Source organism: Aythya fuligula, chromosome W (assembly GCF_009819795.1).
Source record: "Aythya fuligula isolate bAytFul2 chromosome W, bAytFul2.pri, whole genome shotgun sequence".
NCBI lineage: Eukaryota > Metazoa > Chordata > Aves > Anseriformes > Anatidae > Aythya > Aythya fuligula.
This window is the reverse complement of record NC_045594.1, coordinates 7,091,619-7,112,817: the sequence shown is the minus strand read 5'-3', so window position 1 is coordinate 7,112,817 and position 21,199 is coordinate 7,091,619. Positions and strand designations below refer to the sequence as shown.

Below are 21,199 nucleotides of genomic sequence, written 5' to 3'. Positions count from 1 at the left end.
AATCTTGTGGTTAAAAATGAATGAGAACAAAATAGATGACATCTTGTTATCCGTCGACCCTCAGTCAGGCTGAGACTTGAGATAACTTGAGTCAACCTTCTGTTATGTCTTGTTAACTGAGACATCCCATTATCTGCCGACCCTCAGTTAGGCCGAAACCCAACTCAGCTTGGAAAACAACCGATTCATCATATCTGGCATTTTTTAAGCAAAAGGTGAAAAGTGCATCACGAGGAAGACCTACAGTCTTCCTCCCAAAGACCACTGCCCACGTCCCGAAGACCCCGGCCCACAATTCTTGGAAGGCTTTGCGCAAGCACTGATAAGCTAATTAGCGTACGAAGCGAGAGTGGGCGGGTTTAGGTAATGAATATGTATAGGCGTTAGAACATTCATCGTTTTGCTGTATAAATATGAGATGGCTTGTTACTTCGGACATGCATGATAGGTGGAAAGATCCCCCGTGCATCCAGCGCTGCAATAAAGAATATACCGCTTAAGGAAATTTCGGCTTCGATCTTTGAATCAGTAAAGAAGCAGGAAAAAGAAGTGAAGAGGAACAGGCTGGCAGAATGGAGACCAGGACGGGAGCAGGCACTTTGATCGCCTCATGAAGATAGGTTCGGCCAGACTCAGCAAACCGCTCAGAGAAGCTCATCGCTGGAAATAGGCAGCACTGGAGCTGGAGAGAAGCTCAAGCTGAGAGAAGCAGGCCAGAGCACACAACTGCCTCTCGCTGGTAAGCAGCTGCGCATTATGGGGAATCATACGTCCTTAGAAACAAAGACCGTCCTGGTAACCTTACAACTTATTCTCCTTATTAACAATTGGACAGTTTATGAGCCTGAAATATGGGACCAAACTGAGGTCAAGGTGTGGGACTCTGCAACTAAAAACGACAAGGTTGCAGTGCGATTGCTCGGCACCTGGCGAGCAGTCTCTGAGGCCTTAAAGAGCCATGTGGAGCCACAGTCAGAAGCCTGTGGTTTGCCAGATAATGAGGGAGCTGTGGGCTCCTTTACCGATCCGACTGCTCCGCCATCAGCCCCTCTGCTGCTACAGCCATCGAAGGCTTTTGCTGTTACGCCCCCTGGTGACCTGGACGTGCCTTTTGACCCAGGCCTCTTGGCCTTCACAAGGAGATGGACATGTTTTTCTTCGATCTGGGAAGAACGGAATACATAAGGCCTGAAGCAAGAAAAGGAATGGAAAATGGAGACTGTTAAGTTATAGAACTTAAAGGACTGTTTGTTACCTATCCTGATTGTATGTATGTATAGGCATACTCAGGTTATTATGTAAAGCAATGTTCTGTATACATGTATTTAGAATGTTTGATGTTTGTGTGTGCGTGTTGGTGGAGCGTAGACTCCCCGCACACCCAGCGCTGTTTACTTGCCTTTTATACCTTTTATAGCTTTTATACCTTTTAGAAATATTTGTTTTATAAATATTACAAAATTCAGATTGAATTGAGACTTCATTTATAACATGCAACATCCTGAAGAGCTAATGATTGAGTTTGCAATATTACAAGAAAAATATTCTAGAACTGCCTGCTTTTTCCTTTTTGAAAGAACTACTCATTATGTTACAGAAATTCACATCTTTTTCAAATTTATGGGCTTCTTTTTTCCCCCATTTTCTTGCCGAAAACCTTTTAACATTAAGATGACCAGATGCTTCCATGTAATTAATTTATATCTAAAGATTTTTGTGCCAACTTTCAATTAACTTACAAGAGGTTTTACCCTTGTTCAGTGACAAGCAATCATCACACAACTTACCTCCTCTCTCAGACTATTCTGCCAGACCCCCTCTGTTCCACTGATCTTTCTTGCAGTGAATCTTTGCACCTATTTACTACCTACTCGTCTTTTATGACTGTGGATGGCCACAACCCTCAATTCAGATGAAGGTTCAGCTGTACTATCCAGTGCTTTCTTTCCAGTCTGGTTTCCTCAGAACAGCTTCTTGTAAAGCTACTTCTGTATTGACAATACTTTCTTTGTATAAAATACAAAGACATGCCATACTAAAATAATAATCAAGACCAATCCCTGGATAATTCCAGTGTAATTATTCCTATTTAATGATGATCACTCTTCTCATTAGAATAACCACCTCTACCAGTATTTCGCTACAATTCTTTTATTAACCTCTACATTAAGTAATAATTTTCCATAATGCACCTCATCAAGTATTTCAACTTAGTCCCACAGTAGGAATAAAAAAGCTGTTATTGCAGAGTTACATTGCTTAAAGGTAAGGAATCTGGTATTGAAATATGTTTGCAGTTGTAAGAAAACTTAGCAGGCGACCTTGTAAAATGCAGACAACCAGACTCCTTAGGACAATCAGGTGAAAATCACAGTGTCAAGTCTAGTCAGATAAGTGAAGAAACATTACCACTTCAAACAGTAAAAAAGTCAAAAGAAATCAGAAATTTAACAGGCCGGCAACTGCAGGCCATGCATTGTCTGTGAAGCATCAGACTGTGAACCAGGATTACCCACTCAGTGGGGAAACAAGGGAGGGTCCTGTCCTCAAAAAGTACATAAACTGTGTTTTGGAACTAGTAGGTGCGCTCTCCTGCTTGTGGGGTGCCCACCATTGCAATAAATTACTACTTCACCAAGATCCGCAACTGAGCCTAAGTTATTGGCTAGAGTGTTTCTCACACAGGGAAAGAAGATGTAGGCATTATCTAAGTAACAGTCCAGAAGTTTTGGTATATTTGCTGTGGTGTTTAGTCAGTTTCCCAAGTATCGGGAAGGGGGGGGGGGGTTGGGGGGGACAGCCTGCTCCACCAGGGGCCTCTCCACAGACCACAGGGGGGCTTCGGCTCCGGTGCCTGGAGCACCTCCTGCCCCTCCTTCTGCACTGACTGGTGTCTGTGGGGAGGTTTCTTGCACCTCGCTCTCCCAGCTGCTTTTGAGCAGCAAGTTTTTGTTTGTTTCTTTGTTTGCTTGTTTTCTTGGATGGGCTCTCACAGAGGCACAGGCTGTGTTGCTCATGGCATGGCTCTGGGCAGCAGTGGGCCCCTTTGGGGCCAGATGAAATTGTCCCTTATCTGCCACGGGGAGGCTTCTGGGTTTTTCTCACAGGGGCTGCCACTGCAGGCCCACCCCCAAACCTTGCCATCAAACCCAATACACTGGGGAACAGCTAGGTCATTACTGGCTTGTAAAGTATCAGGGATTAAATTCACTAATGAAACCCTAAAAAGTGATGGGGGCAGAAGGGGCAGATGGGACGGGGGAGAGAAACGGAAAGTGAAGCCCATGTGTTGAGATAAAGACAGTTTAATAAGACAAAATAATAATAATAATAATAATAATAATAATAATAATACAATGATGATAATAGTACCACTACTAATAATATGTACAAACAAGTGATGCACAATGCAATTGCTCACCACCCGCTGACCGATGCCCAGCCTAACCCCGAGCAGTCCGGCCCCCTCCCCCCGGCTAGCCACCCCTATGTATTGTTTAGCCTGACGTCAGATGGTATGGAATACCCCTTTGGCTAGTTTGGGTCACCTGTCCTGGGTCTGTCCCTTGCCAGCTCTTACTGCACCCCCAGCCTGCCTGTGGGCAGGACAGAGCAAGAAGCTGAGATGTCTTTGGCTTGGTATAAGCACTGCTCTGCAACAATTAAAACATCGGGGTGTTATCAGCACTCTTCTCATCCTAAGCCAAAACACAGCATTCTACCAGCTACTAGGAAGAAAATTAACTCTGTTCTAACTGAAACCAGGACAAGGTGTAACCGAAAAGACTTATTTTTGTGAACCTTTGAAGTACAAGTTAGGGAAACAATGGGGCATACACAGATTTTTATATATGCCTAGCTCCTCATGGGCACTCTTAGGTAGGGATTTATTAGAGCAAGTAGGAGCAGAAATTGTCTTTGAAAAAGGGAAAATGGAATTAAGAATAGGAGAAAAACAACTAATAAATGTGTTAAGCTTGGCACTAATACAAACTGACCCTAAAAGTGAAATACCTTTAGAGATCACAGATCAAGTATGTCCAGGAGTTTGGGCTACCGAAGTCCCTGGAAGAGCTAAAAATGTGACCTTAATAATTATTAAATTAAAGCCAGGAGAGAAACCCGTTAAGGTTAAGTAATATCCTTTGAGGATAGAAGATAGGAAAGGAATTAAAGAGATAATTAATAAATTTTTACAGTATGGATCATTGATTGAATGCGAATCAGAATACAATGCACCCATATTGCCAATTAAAAAGGCAGATGAAAAAGCTATAGGCTAGTTCAGGATTTGAGGGCCATAAATAAAATCACTGAGGATATACATCCAGTAGTGGCAAACCCTTATACTTTGCTGACTAAATTAAAGAATAGTCAAGTCTGGTTTACCGTACTGGATTTAAAAGATGCCTTCTTCTGCCTAGGCTTAGCCACAGAAAGCCAAAACCTATTCGCCTTTGAATGGGAAAATCCCGATTCAGGCAGAAAGACGCAGCTTACGTAGACATTACTACCTCAAGGATTCAAGAATAGCCCCACTATTTTTGGAAACCAATTAGCAAGGAAACTCGAAACATGGATGCCTCCGGACACTGAAGGTGCTTTGTTACAATATGTAGATGATCTCTTAATAGCTACCGAGACTAAAGGGAGTTGTATTCAATGGACTATAAGTCGTCTTAATTTTCTGGGTTTAAATGGATATCAAGTCTCTTGACAGAAAGTCCAGCTGGCTCAACAAAGTGTGACCTATCTGGGATTTGAAATTTCGGAAGGACAACGAGAACTAGGAACTGAACATAAGGAAGTCATTTGCCAGACTCCAGAACCTCAAATGGTAAAGGAGCTACAAACCTTTTTAAGAATGACAGGTTGGTGTCGCCTTTGGATTTATAATTATGGACTATTGGTAAAGCCTCTATGTGAATTGATAAAGATTAACCAGTCAAAGTTAGTCTGGACTGGAGAAGCACAAAAAGTCTTTAAACAACTTAAACAAGAATTGATGATTTTGAAATATCAAGCAATATTGGTAGAACAGGACAACGTGGAAATTGTGATAACTAATATTGTGAATCTAGCCTCTTTTCTTAGTGATGCTCCGGCACAGCCTGTGATTCACGATTGTTTAGAAACTATAGAGACTGTGTATTCCAGCCGACCAGACCTTAAGGAGGAGCCCATGGAAGATGCGGAAGAAACTTGGTTCACGGATGGGAGCAGTTTTGTTATGCAAAGACAACGTAAAGCTGGATATGCTATAACAACTACTCAGCAGGTAATCGAGTCTAAGCCTTTACACCCTGGAACATCAGCTCAAAAGGCGGAGATAGTCGCACTCACGAGAGCATTGGAACTGGCAGCTGGAAAAAGGGTAAATATTTGGACAGATTCTAAATATGCATTCGGCGTGGTACATGCTCATGGAGCAATTTGGAAGGAACGTGGATTACTGACTGCTCAGGGAAAACAGATAAAACATGCTGAAGAAATTTTAAAATTGTTAGAGGCTGTAAAACAACCAGAAAAGGTAACTATCATGCATTGTCAGGGACACCAAAAGGGGAACACCGATTTTGAAATTGGAAATCGATTGGCAGAGGCTACGCAGGCAGCTGAAATAACTGAGGTGAAGGCATTGTCTTTGATACCAGACGGTAAAATCCAAACTATATCCAAATTATACAAAAGAAGACTTAAAATTAATTGAAGATTTGAAAGGTAAAATGAAACCAGATGGATGAGTATATTTAAAAGATAACCACATAGTAATACCCTCTAGTTTGACATGGCCCATAGTTCTTACAGAACACAATAAAACGTATTGGGGAGCTGGCACACTGCATAAGAGCCTGCGTCAGACATTAGTGGGACGATATGATAAAACAAGTAACTCAACAATGTAGCATTTGTTTATACAATAACCCCAATACCAAGAATAGAATAAAGTTTGGAATAATCGGTAAAGGAAATTATTCGGGGCAACAGTGGCAAATTGATTTTTCAGAACTCCCTAGAAAAGGGGGGTATCATTATTACTGGTTCTGACTGACACGTTTTCAGGAAGGCCTGAAGCCTTTCCCTGTCGAACAAACAAAGCAAGAGAAGTGGTTAAAGTCTTGTTAAATGAAATAATACCATGCTTTGGGATTCTAGTAGCAATGTCTTCTGATAGAGTTTCACATTTTTGTGCACAAGTGGTACAACAGATAAGTAAGATTCTAAAGATAGATTGGCAACTGCATACTCCTTATAGACCACAGGCAAGTGGACAGGTAGAAAAATGAACCATTTAATTAAACAATAAATAGCTAAAATTGGATAAGAAGCTAATTTGTCATGGCCTCAATCCCTCCCTTTAGCATTACTTGGAATTAGAGTTAAACCTAGAATAAAAGGGAATTTGAGTCCCTTCAAAATCTTATATGGAAGGCCATAGCAATTTCTATTTAGTGGAGAGGACCTAACGCAGTTAGGATCAGAATATTTATATGCTTATATAACTGAACTTCAGAAACAATTAAATAAAGTACATAAATTTGTTTTAGGGACCAGGGCTAGAGGGTTGGATCAACCAATCCACCCCTTTAAGCTCGGGAATTATATATATATAAAGACTTTTTCAGGACAACCCCTACAGGAAAAATGGAAGGAAAGTGGATGGGACCATACCAAGTATTACTGACAACACACACCGCCATTAAGATTAAGAAGCAAGCAGCTTGGATCCACAATTCAAGGGTGAAGAAGGTCCCGGCGAGGATATAGACCACCACTCCAATTGGACCAACAAAATTACGGTTTTCCAGATCCTAATGATTGCAGGGGTGCGGTTCTCGGATTCGGGGTGGGCAACTTGGGATGAGAACTTACACCTGACCTTAATACAAACAATTTCTCAAGTAACTAATAAGACGAACTGTTGGGTATGCACCCATCTGCCACAGCATGGGAATAAGGGTGTATCGTTAATCGGGATTCCCTTACCTGCAAACTTATCTTGAACTAATTTGTGGGAAAACACATCTTGGGGTCAAAAATATGAAGAAGTTTTGGAACTAGAAGTGAGTAGCTTTGTGCTGTTGGAATCTTACTATGTATGTGTACAAAGGTGTAACCCACCTAGGGGTATGGAGAAACAGGATTGTATAAATACGGATACTACTTATGTGGGAAATCAGACATCTTGTAATTGAACAATTGATATTAGTACGACTAGCGGCTGGGCAAATTCAACCAGCTGGACAGTTCCAGAAGGAAAAGGGTGGTATTGGCTATGCAATGATACAGCCCGTAAGGTCTTGCCTGAGAATTGGAAGGGAACTTGCACTCTTGGAGCGGTAGTCCCCAATATGACAGTACATGATGTAGTGCCTCGAGCCTACTTGAGAAATCATATCTGGAGAATCAGATGAAAAATTAACAATACAATGGTAGAGAGACACACCCCTTTTCATAGTTTTGTGTGATGGTTTATCACATGGTTAGGAGTGAGTGAATTGGAAAAGGCAATAGTTAATATTTCTGCAATTATAGAGAAGTTAGAAAACAAAACTCTGGATGCTGTAAAGGCTCAACAAGAAGAGATATCTAGTTTATCACAGGTAGTATTACAAAATTGGATGGCCCTAGACTTGTTACTGGCCGCTCAAGGGGGAGTCTGTACAGTAATAAACACAAGTTGTTGTATGTATGTAGATCAGAGTGGAAGGATCTCTACCGACCTGGAAGAAATATGGAAGCAGACAAGGATCCTACATGATATCAGTAAAGATGATCTTTCGTGGAGTTTTAGTGAAATATGGAATAAGTTAACCTCCTGGTTGCCCAATTTCCAATGGTTGAAACAAGTATTCATTGCTCTAATCGTATTAGTAGTGTTAGGAATATTTGTGTGCATGTTGTTTAGATGCCTGCTTTGTTGTGTTACTGTAAATAATGAAAGTATCTGATGCAAAAGAATTTGCATGGGAAAAGAAAAGGGGGGATTGATTAAGGAGGTATTGGGGAGGCATTGGGGAGGCAAGGACAATCCCCAGACATGGACTGTATATCTCGAAACAAGACACTGAAACTCATGATAAGGAAGCGGCAGACGGACAGAGAAACAAACGTAAGGACTATAAATCTCAAAACTGGACATTGGAATTCATTATAAAGATACAACAAACGGAAGAATTAGCAACAACCAGCTCTTGCAATTAAGAAACCTGCCAATTCAGCAGATTCCTGACCAAAGGTGAAAAGTACACTGTGAGGAAGACTCGGGGTCTTCCTCCCAAAGACCCCTGCCCACGTCCCAAAGACCCCTGCCCACAATTCTTGGAAGGCTCTACGCAGGCGCAAGGTGCCAAAAGGCTAATTAGCATGAGAAGCGAGGGAAGGCGGGGATAGGTAATGCATATGTATAGGTGCTTGTAGAATATTGATAGATTGATTGTATAAATTCAAGACTGCTTTCCGCTTTAGGTATGCACGATAGGTGGAGAGATCCCCCGTGCATCCAGCGCTGCAATAAAGAATATACCACTTAAAGGAATTTCGGCTTCGATCTTTGAATCAATATCAAGAGAGTCATTGGGAGGTGCAAGCAATGTGTGATGTTGTGCTAAGAAAGTATGACTGTGTAGGAATATACACTTCAGTGAAGCAAATATGCAGAGGATGTACCATATGTCAAAAGGTAAATAAAAAGGTCATCCGTAACCCACCTAGAGGGGGGCGGGAGCCAGGGATTCGAGCTTTCCAAAGTATATAGGTAGACTTTACTGAGTTACCTAAAGTAGGGAGACTGGATGGGTGTAAGCTTTCCCCTTGGTATCTGCCACTGCGAACACAGTGGCTAAAGTATCAATGGAGCAAATTGTCCCTAGATATGGGATAGTTGAAAACATTGATTCAGATCAAGGACGTCATTTCACTTCACAAGTACTGCAAGGGTTAAAGCAGGCCCTAGAGATTGAGTGGGATTTTCACACCCCCTGGCAACCCTCCTCTTCTGGATAGGTGGGGCAAATGAACCAGACATTAAAGAAACAATTAACTAAATTAGTGTTAGAAACCCAACTTCTTTGGCTAAAATGCTTACCTTTAGCGCTCCTACAGGTTCAAACAGCACCAAGAAAGGAGATGCTGTTCAGATTATCCTATCTGGGCAGAAGGGATGAGATACCACAATTCAAAACAAGAGTTTTCTTAAGAACTGTATTCTGGGGTTGCCCTCTTCTTTGTTATCTCTCAGGACCCATGGGTTGTTGGCTCAACATCCCACCCCACCCCCAAATCACCCAGGAAATGGGGTCCTGATTCGAACCTGGAAAGTATCAAAACTTCGTCCTGAAGGGGAAGGACCATTCCAAGTACTACTAAGCACTGAAAGTGAATTAAGAGCATTTAAATTTAAGAAATAAATATTAAATCCTTCCCTGAGAACACTTTGCTCCTGTCCTTTTCCAGATATTGACCTTTTTTATTAAAATTGAAGCTTTGCTAAAAAAAATAATACATTGAAGGTAGAAAGATTTGTTTTATTTCATTTATTTATTAATATCAGGAGAATTTAAAATAGACAGCATTATATCCATGTGTTATCAGGTAATAACTTCAGGTGACTTGAGACTGTAAGATACTCCACAGGCATCCTAATGTGGAAAATAAACTAAGTTGTGTATTAAGAATCTTAATACAATATCTTTAGCATTTATTGTCAAGGGAATTCACTTTCAGAAGAAAACAGTATTTCCATACAGGGTACGAAGCACATGAAAGATTAAAAGGATAGCACAAATAAGGCTCCCTATAAGCCTTGCATTTCATCACACCAACTGATTTAACTTGAAAATGAATTACAGTTCACGTGCACGTAAGCCCAAGGAATATAGAAATGGTCATCTCCTATGTATTTATGTACTAACAACCAACACATACATTTTAACTGCTGCTATTCCAGCTTGGTTTAGAGCACTGAACATAGAAATCTCTATTTCTAGAGGCAAAATACATTGTTGTATATTTAGTTTTAACTTTCTGAAGAGTACTATTCTAACAGATTTAAAACTAAGGCTAAAACCAATTGTCTCAATCCAAATTATGAACTTCCTCAGAAATGACAACTTCTTAACTATGTTTCTTGCATATTTTTTCATTTAAAGAAGCGATTTGCAGGCTAGCTTAATACGACATTTAAACTACTCTTAAGCATAATTTTAAAAATACAAATATCTAGACAAAACAATTAAGCCTTATTTCTTGAAAATTCTAATTTCTTAGAACATTTTAGCATTAAGGAAACTGTACTTATTGAGACCCAACTGCAGGATTTTTCAAAGATTCACAGACTATTCTATCAATAGCAGAATAGCAAAGCTCTGTCTAAAAACATAATTCTGCAGTTTTTCTTTTAGTGATATTAAGATTGAAACAAGTATGACCTAACTCTCCAAAAACTGAATGAAGCACTACAACCTGCTGCTTCTTCAGAGAAGCGGATAAAGAGGAACTACTGAATAACTGGTCAGATGAAGTTTCAGGTATGTTAATGAAAGTAGGGCAGAGTGAAAAACAATAATCCTCATTCAACTCTTTTCTCCTGAACACACTTAACAATACACAGCATAAAATGGTCAAATAAAATGGTCAGAGAAGTGAAGAAACATTACCACTTCAAACAGCAAAAAAGTCAAAAGGAATCTGAAATTACCACCATATAGCTAAATTATACGCTATCAGTAATTCATCTCAAAGATTAAAATGTTCATCTTTTGAATATACTATTACTGTTTAATCTTCACATTTATTCTCACTACCTGCTTTAAAACCAATCAAATCAGGTAACGTTTATCTCTGTACATCAGACCATAACTGCTAGCATCTAAAACAGTGATGCAATAAATGCTCTGTATCTACCACCCCCATACTCAGTTGCATACAACAGATGGCTCTTCCCTATATTACTTCCTTCATCATCAAAACATTGCTTTTATTCAAGTCTAGTTAACAGCCATGTTCACGATGATAGCACAACACGAAAAGAACTGAGCTCAAGATGTCACATCTGCCTGAAAAATACTAGCTACAAACATTTTCCCTGTCAGAAAAAAAAAAAACAAAAAAAAAAAAACAACAAAAAACACTAAAATTGGCAAGCTCTTTATTAAGTGAGAGAAACTTCACTAGTAAGGAAAAATGTATTCAATTCTTGAAGCGTTCTATATTTCCTGCCTTTAGCCACTACTTCGCTTTTCTAGGTACCAATAACTCAACTACATTTTACCCTACCATTTTTGCATCTAGGTAACAAGTTTTTACAAATAATTTAACACCCCAGAGTTAAGCCTGCAATCATCAATACATTTTGAGGTTACAACTACAAAGGACTTTAATATTAACAGAAAATTTTTCCCAAGTGCTCGATTTTTAAAATCATGAGCCTGTTGCAAATTTCACCTCATTGGCAGACTTCACTCTTCCAAATGACAAAGCTTCCTCTGATTACTGAGGCACCTTTCCTCCCCAGTTACCACCACCTCCTCTGATTCCCTGTCAATAGTCAACTGCAGTACCGGCACGCAGCCCACACTAACAAACCCAGAGGCTCCTTACTGCCTTACTAATGTTGGCGTATCTCACTCAAGGGTGGCACCTCACTGGTTTGGAAACAAGTCTACCAAAATCTTTGCATAAACAGCACTAGCTTAATGGAGGCTTCTTGTGTACATTAAGACAGAACAGCGTGTTTAAGACAACACTTAAGACTATCATAGACTGAGCAAAGGAGAATCAGCACCATACACAGCTTGATCATATGGTTCTTGAACTTATTGAGGCGCACCTGGGGGACAAAGCAGTCATTGGTCCCAGCCAGCATGGGTTTGTGAAGGGTAGGTCCTGCCTAACTAACCTGATTTCCTTTTATGATAAGATCACCCGTATGGTGGACCAAGGGAAACCAGCTGATGTGATTTTTTTGGACTTCAGCAAGGCTTTTGACACGGTTTCCCATAGGATCCTCCTGGACAAAATGTCCACCATACAGCTAAATATCATACATCATACGATGGGTGAGCAATTGGCTAACGGGCAGGGCCCAAAGGGTTATGGTAAATGGGGCTGCGTCAGGCTGGCGGGCGGTCACCAGTGGGGTCCCTCAAGGCTCCATTTTAGGGCCAGTACTTTTCAATATTTTTATAAACGATCTGGATGTAGGAATAGAAGGTATTTTGAGCAAGTTTGCTGATGACACCAAACTTGGAGGAGTTGTGGACTCAAATGAGGGTGGAAAGGCCTTGCAGAGGGATCTGGATAGGTTGGAGAGCTGGGCGATCACCAACCGCATGAAGTTCAATAAGAGCAAGTGCCGGGTCCTGCACCTGGGACGGGGAAACCCTGGCTGCATGTACAGACTGGGCGATGAGACGCTGGAGAGCAGCCTAGAAGAGAGGGATCTGGGGGTCGTGGTAGACAGCAAGTTGAATATGAGCCAGCAGTGTGCCCTGGCAGCCAGGAGGGCCAACCGTGTCCTGGGGTGCATCAAGCACGGCATCGCTAGTAGGTCAAGGGAGGTGATTGTCCCGCTCTACTCTGCGCTGGTGCGGCCTCACCTCGAGTACTGTGTGCAGTTCTGGGCACCACAGTATAAAAAGGACATGAAACTGTTGGAAAGTGTCCAGAGGAGGGCTACAAAGATGGTGAAAGGCCTGGAGGGGAAGACGTACGAAGAACGGCTGAGGTCACTGGGCCTGTTCAGCCTGGAGAAGAGGAGGCTGAGGGGAGACCTCATCACAGTCTACAACTTCCTCGTAAGGGGGTGTCGAGAGGCAGGAGACCTTTTCTCCATTAACACCAGTGACAGGACCCGCGGGGACGGGGTTAAGCTGAGGCAGGGGAAATTTAGGCTTGACATCAGGAGGGGGTTCTTCACAGAGAGGGTGGTTGCACACTGGAACAGGCTCCCCAGGGAAGTGGTCACTGCACCGAGCCTGTCTGAATTTAAGAAGAGATTGGACTGTGCACTTAGTCACATGGTCTGAACTTTTGGGTAGACCTGTGCGGTGTCAAGAGTTGGACTTGATGATCCTTAAGGGTCCCTTCCAACTCAGGATATTCTATGATTCTATGATATTAAGAAGCTCTTTTTGCTAAAAACACATATCCTTTAAGATGTGGTGCAATTCAAGGCACCACAGTCATAAAATTCACAGAAAGAAAGCATTTACAATTTTTACACTCTGATATAAGTAGGTTCATCCCGTGATAAAATTATTACTTTTGTTCCCCATTAATTTTAAGCACTGCACCTGAATGCCAGACTAGCTATAATTGCAAAAATTCATTTCCATATGGCTGCCTAGAAGACTGCATCTTAACCTAAACTCACAGGCATCATGATCTGCTCTGGATCCAAACATCTTCCTTTGCCCTTGTGTGTTACAGCTCACAATACTGAATGTATAATATTCACGCTACTTGAGGGCAATTTAAAGTTAACAAATCACTCCTAACTACCCAAGGATCTCCCACCTGTCTCATTACAGCAGAGCCTTGATAAGAACATCACTAAGATGAAATTCAAAGAATTACTCTATCTTCTTGAAACCAAAATTTTAACACAAGGTTGGTTAAATGAGACCATCACATTTGCAAGCAAAGAAAAGCTCACTTTTCTATCCAAATGTTTCTCAATGCTCTCATCTCTCCACCAGCATCCCCACATTTCAATCAGCCAACTTTCAAATAAAAGCATAACAATGACTCTACAGCACCAAATCAAGAATGCTAACATTGTTTTTTACACATGAAAGACAAGCCAATATTAAGCTCTTCATTTCAAATTGGAGATACACAGTGGTTCATGTGAGTTATGGAGTGTGAGCACAGAAGAGAAGAGGACTGGTATCACCAAGTTACACATTTATTTCAGACTCCTAAATAGATTAATACAGTTACTGAAATAAGTAACAGATGAGTTTTGCACTGCACACAGATTTATGATGTTAGGTCCTAATACCACCATCAGCATAAAGTAAAGCTATTGCAGAGAAATTTCCTGTATAGGTATTTGCATAATCTAATTCTTCTCTCATTAAGTCATGATATTATTAACGTACAGTTCATAGAAGAATTCTAAATGAAGCGGGCAGCAGGAAATTTTATGCAGTAACAACACTAGAAGAAACAAGAATGATTCTAATCCGTTATTTATAGGTTTAAAGGGCACTTAGCTCTTTTTCTGCCCTTAAGCATGAAATAAGGTAAGTTTCAAACATGCTTTATGAAAACTAGTATTTATGAGCAAATAAAAAAGACATCTATTCCCTTTCTTATCTAGTCAACTCAGGAGCTATACTGCTTACATGTTACAACAGTAAACATGTTATTAACTCCTGAACACTCCGCTCATGAATCTCCCAAACCAAGTTCTAACATCTGAGCAGCTACCAATCATTCACCCAGCACACAAAGGATGGGAGAGTATTTAAGTGATCCACCATGGCCACAAACAACCTAGAATAATAATAAAGAAGCACTGAGATTGCTTTTAAAGTTCTATCCTGAAGTTCTCCCAATGCATCAGAATTTTTGACAGCCATTTTGTCAAGAGAGAACCCAAAAACGTGACTAATCATGTTTATTATGAACATTTGTTACATTCTATAATACCCACAGGAGTAAAACTTCTAAAAAGCCTATGTCAAAAAAAATAAGGTCTGCAGTTGCAAGTGTCTAATTTACTCTCCTAAAACAACCTGCTATTTTGATCAACTTTTTGAAAACCATGGAGTAGTTCTGTGACCAGAAAAAGTCTACTGTAGAGTTGAGGCCCACCTGCACGTTAGCTATCAGATAAACATTAATCTGTATTCTCTACAAGTCTGTTCTCTAATGAGGCAGGAATTTTATTATTTTTATATGTTATGATACTTCGAATACTGGTAACAATCTTAAAGAGCTTGTTGCAATATTAAATCTTCAATTATCTTACCCTGATGCCATTACCTCTAAAATATGCTAGAGTAGAATATACATTTTGTAGTACTCAGTAAATAAGCTACTAAGGACCTGTCAAACCTGCTTTATGAAGGTAAGACCCCCTTTCAGATGCTTTAAGCAATTTCTGTGTTTTCTGCTCAAAATATTAAATTTCTCTCTTACGAAAAGACCACTTGAACACCCATCACTGTCTCTCATCACACTCAGACATGATACACATACAAACCATTTATAGAACACAGAGTCTTACTGATATACTTGTAGTAAGAAAGGAAAAACCTTTTGATCAGTTTTTCTTTCCTCAAGAACGCATTTATGATTAACAAGGAAGAGAGTTTTGAACTTCAACTTTATTCCAATTATACTTTAATATTGCAATGCAGAAGGAAACTCCAACTGAGTTGTTTGGGTTCTTAAATCTATACAGCTCTTCAGCTCCACAACAAAAGGAAAAGTAGATTTAAAAATTAATCTCCACTTCATAACTGCAGTCATATGGATCTCATAGTTTATTATTCACTTAAAGATCATTTATTTTCTTATCAAGAAAAGAAAATCCTCTATGCTATTTAAAAACTGCTCTACATCCCACAAGGACCCAGTTTCAAATTTCACTATAACTGTGAAGTAACACATAAATATGCTGTGAGCACCTCATCTTAAAAGAACTAGAAGACATGCTAAGTTTAATCCCTTCCTTTAACTATTCAACACCGGAAGTAAATTAAAACAAATGTATTTTACATCCATTTCCAGGAAAGAATAGATGCACCAACTTGAGCATCACTACAAGACCTCCATAAAATTGCACTCCTGAAACTACGCCAGGTATGCAAGCCTTGAGCCCTAATCCTGCCACTGATTCTCCTCCTCTGTGGTGCCCAGCTCCACCTCTCCACCCCCACACCACAGGGGACACAGGTGGCAGCAGGATAAGCAAACACACCCCGCGACAGTGCAGGCGAGCAAAAGGGTCCCTAGCACAACCAGCCCGGGGGCACACGGTGCAGCAGAGGCCCCCAGAGAGGGACAGGCAAAGATGGCAAGCCCCAGGCTCCCCCCCCGAGAAGGCGGGGAGAACCCTCTCAGGGACCAAAGCGGGAGAGAAGAGGGCTTCGGGCCTGGCCGAGGAAAGGGACGGTGGGGCGGGGAAGGGAAGGGAAGGGTGGCGGCAGTTACCTGTACTGAGCAGCAGCCCCACTATGGGTGAATCCAAAGTAGTTGCCGGTAGCCATTTTGGCATCTTCTCCCAGCCGGCTGGGCACTACGGTGATGGTAACCGAGAGGAGACGGCAGCGGCAGACAGGGCCATAACAGGAGGAAGAAGGAAGAGAAAGCAGGGGGTAAGAGAAGTGGACAGATGGACAAGAGACAGAACGAGCGTGACAGCGCCTAGTCAGACACGGTGCCTCAGGACCCCCGCTTCCCCCCTCCCCCACCTCGCAGCCGCCCTCCCCAAGCGCTGTTACTTACCATAGGCGAACGAAACTACCGGGCATATGGGAATCATGAGTCCGAGCTGGTGGCGGCAACGACGTCTGAACTAACTCACTCACTCTCTCCTCTCTTCTCTTCTCTTCTCTTCTCTTCTCCTCTCCTCTCCCCCCCCTCCCCCCCCTCCCCCCCTCCTCCTCCCCCCCCCCCCCCTCCTCCCCCCCCCCCTCCTCCCTCCCCCCCTCCTCCCCCCCCCCCCTCCTCCCTCCCCCCCTCCCTCCCTCCCTCCCCCCCCCCCCTCCTCCTCCCTCCTCCCTCCCTCCCTCCCCCCCCCCTCCTCCCCCCTCCTCCCCCCCCCCCCCTCCCTCCCTTCCCTTCCCTTCTCTCCTCCTCCTCCTCCTCCTCCTCCTCCTCCTCCCCCTCCTCTCCCCCCCCACTCTCCGCTCCCTCTCTTCCTCCTCTCTTTCTCCTCTCCTCCTCCTGACGACCACGATTGCTCCCTTCCCTCCAGCCACCTATGGCGACAACTGCGGAGTACGGCCGGGCCGGCGCCGTACGCACATGCGACGCATGCGAGAAGCCGCTGGGAGTTGTAGTTCGGCCCGTTGCTGCCTTCGCCCGCAGATGCGCGTGCTTGACGCCGCAGGAGCTGCCGCGCATGCGCGGGATGTGCAAAAGCTCTTGGGAAGTGTAGTCCTGATCCATCAGACCCACGCGGGAGGGAGCGTTGCATGTACCGCTCTCCTTATTCCCTCCATTACCCTGTGTTTTGCGCCCATAATCACACCACAGACGTACCCCTTAACTTTTATGGCAAACTATAGGGCCGATTTCTCATTCCTGCCTATGCAGGCAGAACACACAGCAGTTGGTAACCCAAGTAGATGAAGTCCAGGTGAAAGGGCTCACCGCCACGCTTGCCACATACTGCTATTTTCCCTGTGAACATACTGGATGTGTCAGTACTGTTATAAATGAAGTCTCAATCTGAATTTAGTAATATTTATAAAAGGAATATTAACAAAAGGCAAGTAAACAGCACTGGGTGCGCGGGGAGTCTATGCTCTACCAACATGCACACACGCACATCGAAACTTCTAAATATACAGAACATTGCTTTACATACTAAACCCGAGTACACCTATACATATGTACAATCAGAAAAGGTAACAAGCAATCCTTTAAGTTCCATGACTAAACAGTCTCCATTTTTCATTCCTTTTCCTGATTACAAAAACTGGAGAATTCCAGTGCTAGTAGTGGGAAAATTATGTCTTGCTTTAAGTAGTCAAGCAACTCGGTCTTCGGGCCTTATATATCCCGTTCTTCCCGGATCGAAGAAAAGCATATCCATCTCCTTTTCAAGGCCAATAGGGCCTGGGTCAAAAGGCACATCCAGGTCAGCAGGGGGCGTAACAGCAAAAGCCTTCGATGGCTGTAGCAGCAGAGGGGCTGATGGCAGAGCAGTTGGATCAGTAAAGGAGCCCACAGCTCCCTCACTGTCTGGCAAACCACACGTTTCTGACTGTGGCCGCACATGGCTCTTTAAGGCCTCAGAGACTGCTCGCCAGGTGCCGAGCAATCCCACTGCAACCTTGTCGTTTTTAGTTGCAGAATCCCACACCTTAACCTCAGTTTGGTCCCATGTTTCAGGATCATAAACTGTCTGATTGTTAATAAAGGGAATAAGCTGTAAGGTTTCCAGGACAGTCTTTGTTTCTAAGGACGTATGATTCCCCATAATGCACAGCTGCTTACTACCGAGGGGCAGTTGTGTGCACAGGTCCACTTCTCTCAGCTTGAGCTTCTTCCCAGCTCCAGTGTGCCTACTTCCAACGACTTTCAGTACGAACTTCTCTGAGCGGTTTGCTGAGTTTGGCCAAACCTATCTTCATGAGGCGATCAATTTGCCTGTTCCCATCCTGGTCTCCGTTCTGCTAGCCTGTTTCTTTTCATTCCTTCTTTCTACTTCTTTATTGATGACATGACTTCATCGTGTTGCCTTTTTATTTATCTCGAGGACAGGCTCCCCTCTTAAAGCCTTCTCCCCACAGCAGTTCTTTTCAAAACAACTTTTCATTGGTCAAACAACTTTGCATATAACTGACTCGTGGAAAGCTGACTCCTCGATCAGTATGATTGTAAAATAGGTATGTTTATTCAGCGGTGGGCAGCACAGGGGGTAGTCCCTCCAAAGTCGTGCGCACCTGACGCAGCAACTTGCTGTGGTTATATGCAGTAAAGAGTTACATATGCATGAAGTTTCCCAATACACCTATTCATATGCATAACCTGTCCCCGCTTAATATTAAAATTAGCTACAAGAAGTCATTTCCATAAATTCCTCTTGTCTGCGCTTGCTCAGTGCCTTGTGGTGGTGGGCGCTGAGGGTCGCGGGGATGAAGTAAGATGTCTTCATCAGGGTTGAACTTTTCACCTCATCTCTTTGCACATGCTCTCTGAGGCCTTGGTCACAATCTGGGCCATAAGGTTGTTTTGATCTGGTTCTTGGGGTCCGAGGGGCTCCTGTTATCTGGAGGTCTAAGCGCAGCACAGGCACAGTACATCACAAATGTAGCACATATTAATTCTTAATCAATCGCTCTCTAATTTCTAATTCCATGTTTAAGTCCCCCCTTTTCTAGAAAATCTAGTAAATTCTTTTACTTAATACAAAAAATCTTCCCAGTCTCTATGATATGTACCCCTCAATGCCTTGCCATGCACTTTTGTCAAGGAAGCTAATATAGACATTCATTGTAACAATTTCCAATTCCAAACAAGTATTACAAAAGGACAATATTAAACATATACCAACTAATATCAATAAAACAATAATTGGGTGACTCAATGTGTTCAAAATCCCAGTTGCAGTTGGTGACCATCCAAAGAGTGCATCCCACCAGTTGTGATTTGTGTCTTGTTTTACTCTTTGCAAATCTCTGCTTATTTCCTTTGTATCATGATGGACAGTGATTAGAGTCTTCTCTCCATTTTCCTGAATACCTTTTAAAATTTTGATCAGGTCTTGGTGTTTAACTAGTTGCTTCACTGGTGCGAGGTTCATCCCAATAGGTGTAGGTAATAACATTGTGTTGTTAGACTTGATCAACTGGTGGGATACCACTGGTGCCAAATATAGAAAATCACACCTGACAATTCTAACAAAGTTACAAATACAGAAGTTAGAATGATTTTTGCTACGGAGAGTTATGTCCTCCTTATCTACTTCTACAAAATCACAAGCAGTTCTTAAACACACACAGCCTTGACCAATATATACAAGCACAGTCTTTTGACTAGTATTTGGATGAATTTCAAAGTGGCAGACACCTTGCTCCGTGTCAAGACATACATCCTGAGCATCAATTGTGTTGCCTTCACAAATAAATCCTTGTTGTTCCCAGGTAACACATGATTCTAGATTTATAGACTGCCATTTCCCATTCTCCATCCGTGCCCATGTTCTATGCTCTGAAGGATAGAGCACTGTCTCCTCATGGTTTAATCCTAGTGCAACGATGGGGTGGATAACATAAACTTTGGCATTACTTATAGTAAGCACAAAGGCAGTAGCCATGTTAACAGTGGGATCACAGGTAAAATTTACCAGAGTCCACCAAGACTGGAACTTCTTCTCAAAATCTTTGGCATTGTCCCAAACATTCTTTTGGACTTCAGCCGGAAAAATGCCTTCACTTCGTTCCCTAATGATCAAGGCAGCCGTTGCCTGCAACCATAACTGTGCTTGCATACAACTAAGAGCTAAAGATACATTATCTTGAACCATGCTAAGTGCATCTATTATTAGTCTGTGGTCTTGGTATTAGCCTTTTCCCATCTCGGTGACACCTTTGAAACTTGCTATTGGCTAGTTCCCAATGCCAATAAGGATGATTGTAGAGGCTGTTTTAGTTTTGTCCCGCTGTTGTAGGAAGTACAGCCAAAAACAGCTAATTACTACAGTCTGTGTTAATATAAAATTATACCAGCAATCTGATTTACCTGGGTGGATACAACCTTCTTGTTGGCCACTTTTGGAAATCGGTTTTACTAAAATCCCCGTTACTTTCTCGTGGGTCGTTCCATTAATCATTAGGCACCCTATTTTAATTTCGTCCCCTACAGTTCTTTGGTGTGTCCATTCTTCCCCTATTTTTTTCCATTCTTATAATGTATATAAATGGTCACCATTTGTTCACCAAATAACCACAACTGCTAACTTTCCATTAATGCTCTTATCCTCTGTTGTTACAGCTTTGGACCAAGGCCACTCACCATTCTCTATTATCATAGAGGCACCTTCTTGAATCACAATTACAACTTATAAGCCATAGAAATAAAACAATTCTGTTAACTAAATTCCTGCTAACTATATTATTAAATACTCCTGACCGTAATGTCCTCATTTTGCTCGACTGAGCTTTAGTTTCAGTTCACTGTCACCTGGCGTTACTTTCCAAGGGGCTTCTAGAGCTTTCTTCACTCGAGAATGGTGAATCCAGGCACTCTGTTCCTTGATCTCAATTGTGGTGGAGGTTGTAAGGAGCACCTGGTATAGTCCTTCCCACTGTGGTTTCAAAGTTTTCTCTACAAGAGACTTAGCTACCTCTCAGGCTTTGGCAGTCCTAGTAGGGAAAGCCTCTGGCCATCCTGAAAAGGTATCTGTTAACACCAGTAAATATCGACACCTCCCTTTTCTTGAAAGTTCAAACAAGTCAATTTGCCACTGTTGCCCTGGCCCATGGCCTTTTCCAATTTGACAGTTTTGGTTTGG

At 42.2% G+C, this 21,199-nt stretch overlaps 1 protein-coding gene across 3 annotated transcripts in view; it reads right to left on the bottom strand.

Moving 5' to 3' along the window:
• Positions 1-16,588, bottom strand: part of LOC116501453 (zinc finger RNA-binding protein-like) — a 66,901-nt gene extending 50,313 nt beyond the window's left edge. For all 3 annotated transcript variants that reach the window (XM_032207026.1, XM_032207027.1, XM_032207028.1), the window contains exons 1-2: positions 16,462-16,588; positions 16,168-16,252 (exon numbers count right to left, since the gene is read on the bottom strand). In XM_032207026.1, coding sequence (XP_032062917.1) covers positions 16,168-16,252; positions 16,462-16,498 — 122 coding nt within the window. In that variant the 5' untranslated portion in view covers positions 16,499-16,588. The remainder of the gene's footprint in view (positions 1-16,167; positions 16,253-16,461) is intronic.
• Between the last annotated feature and the right edge of the window lie 4,611 nt (positions 16,589-21,199).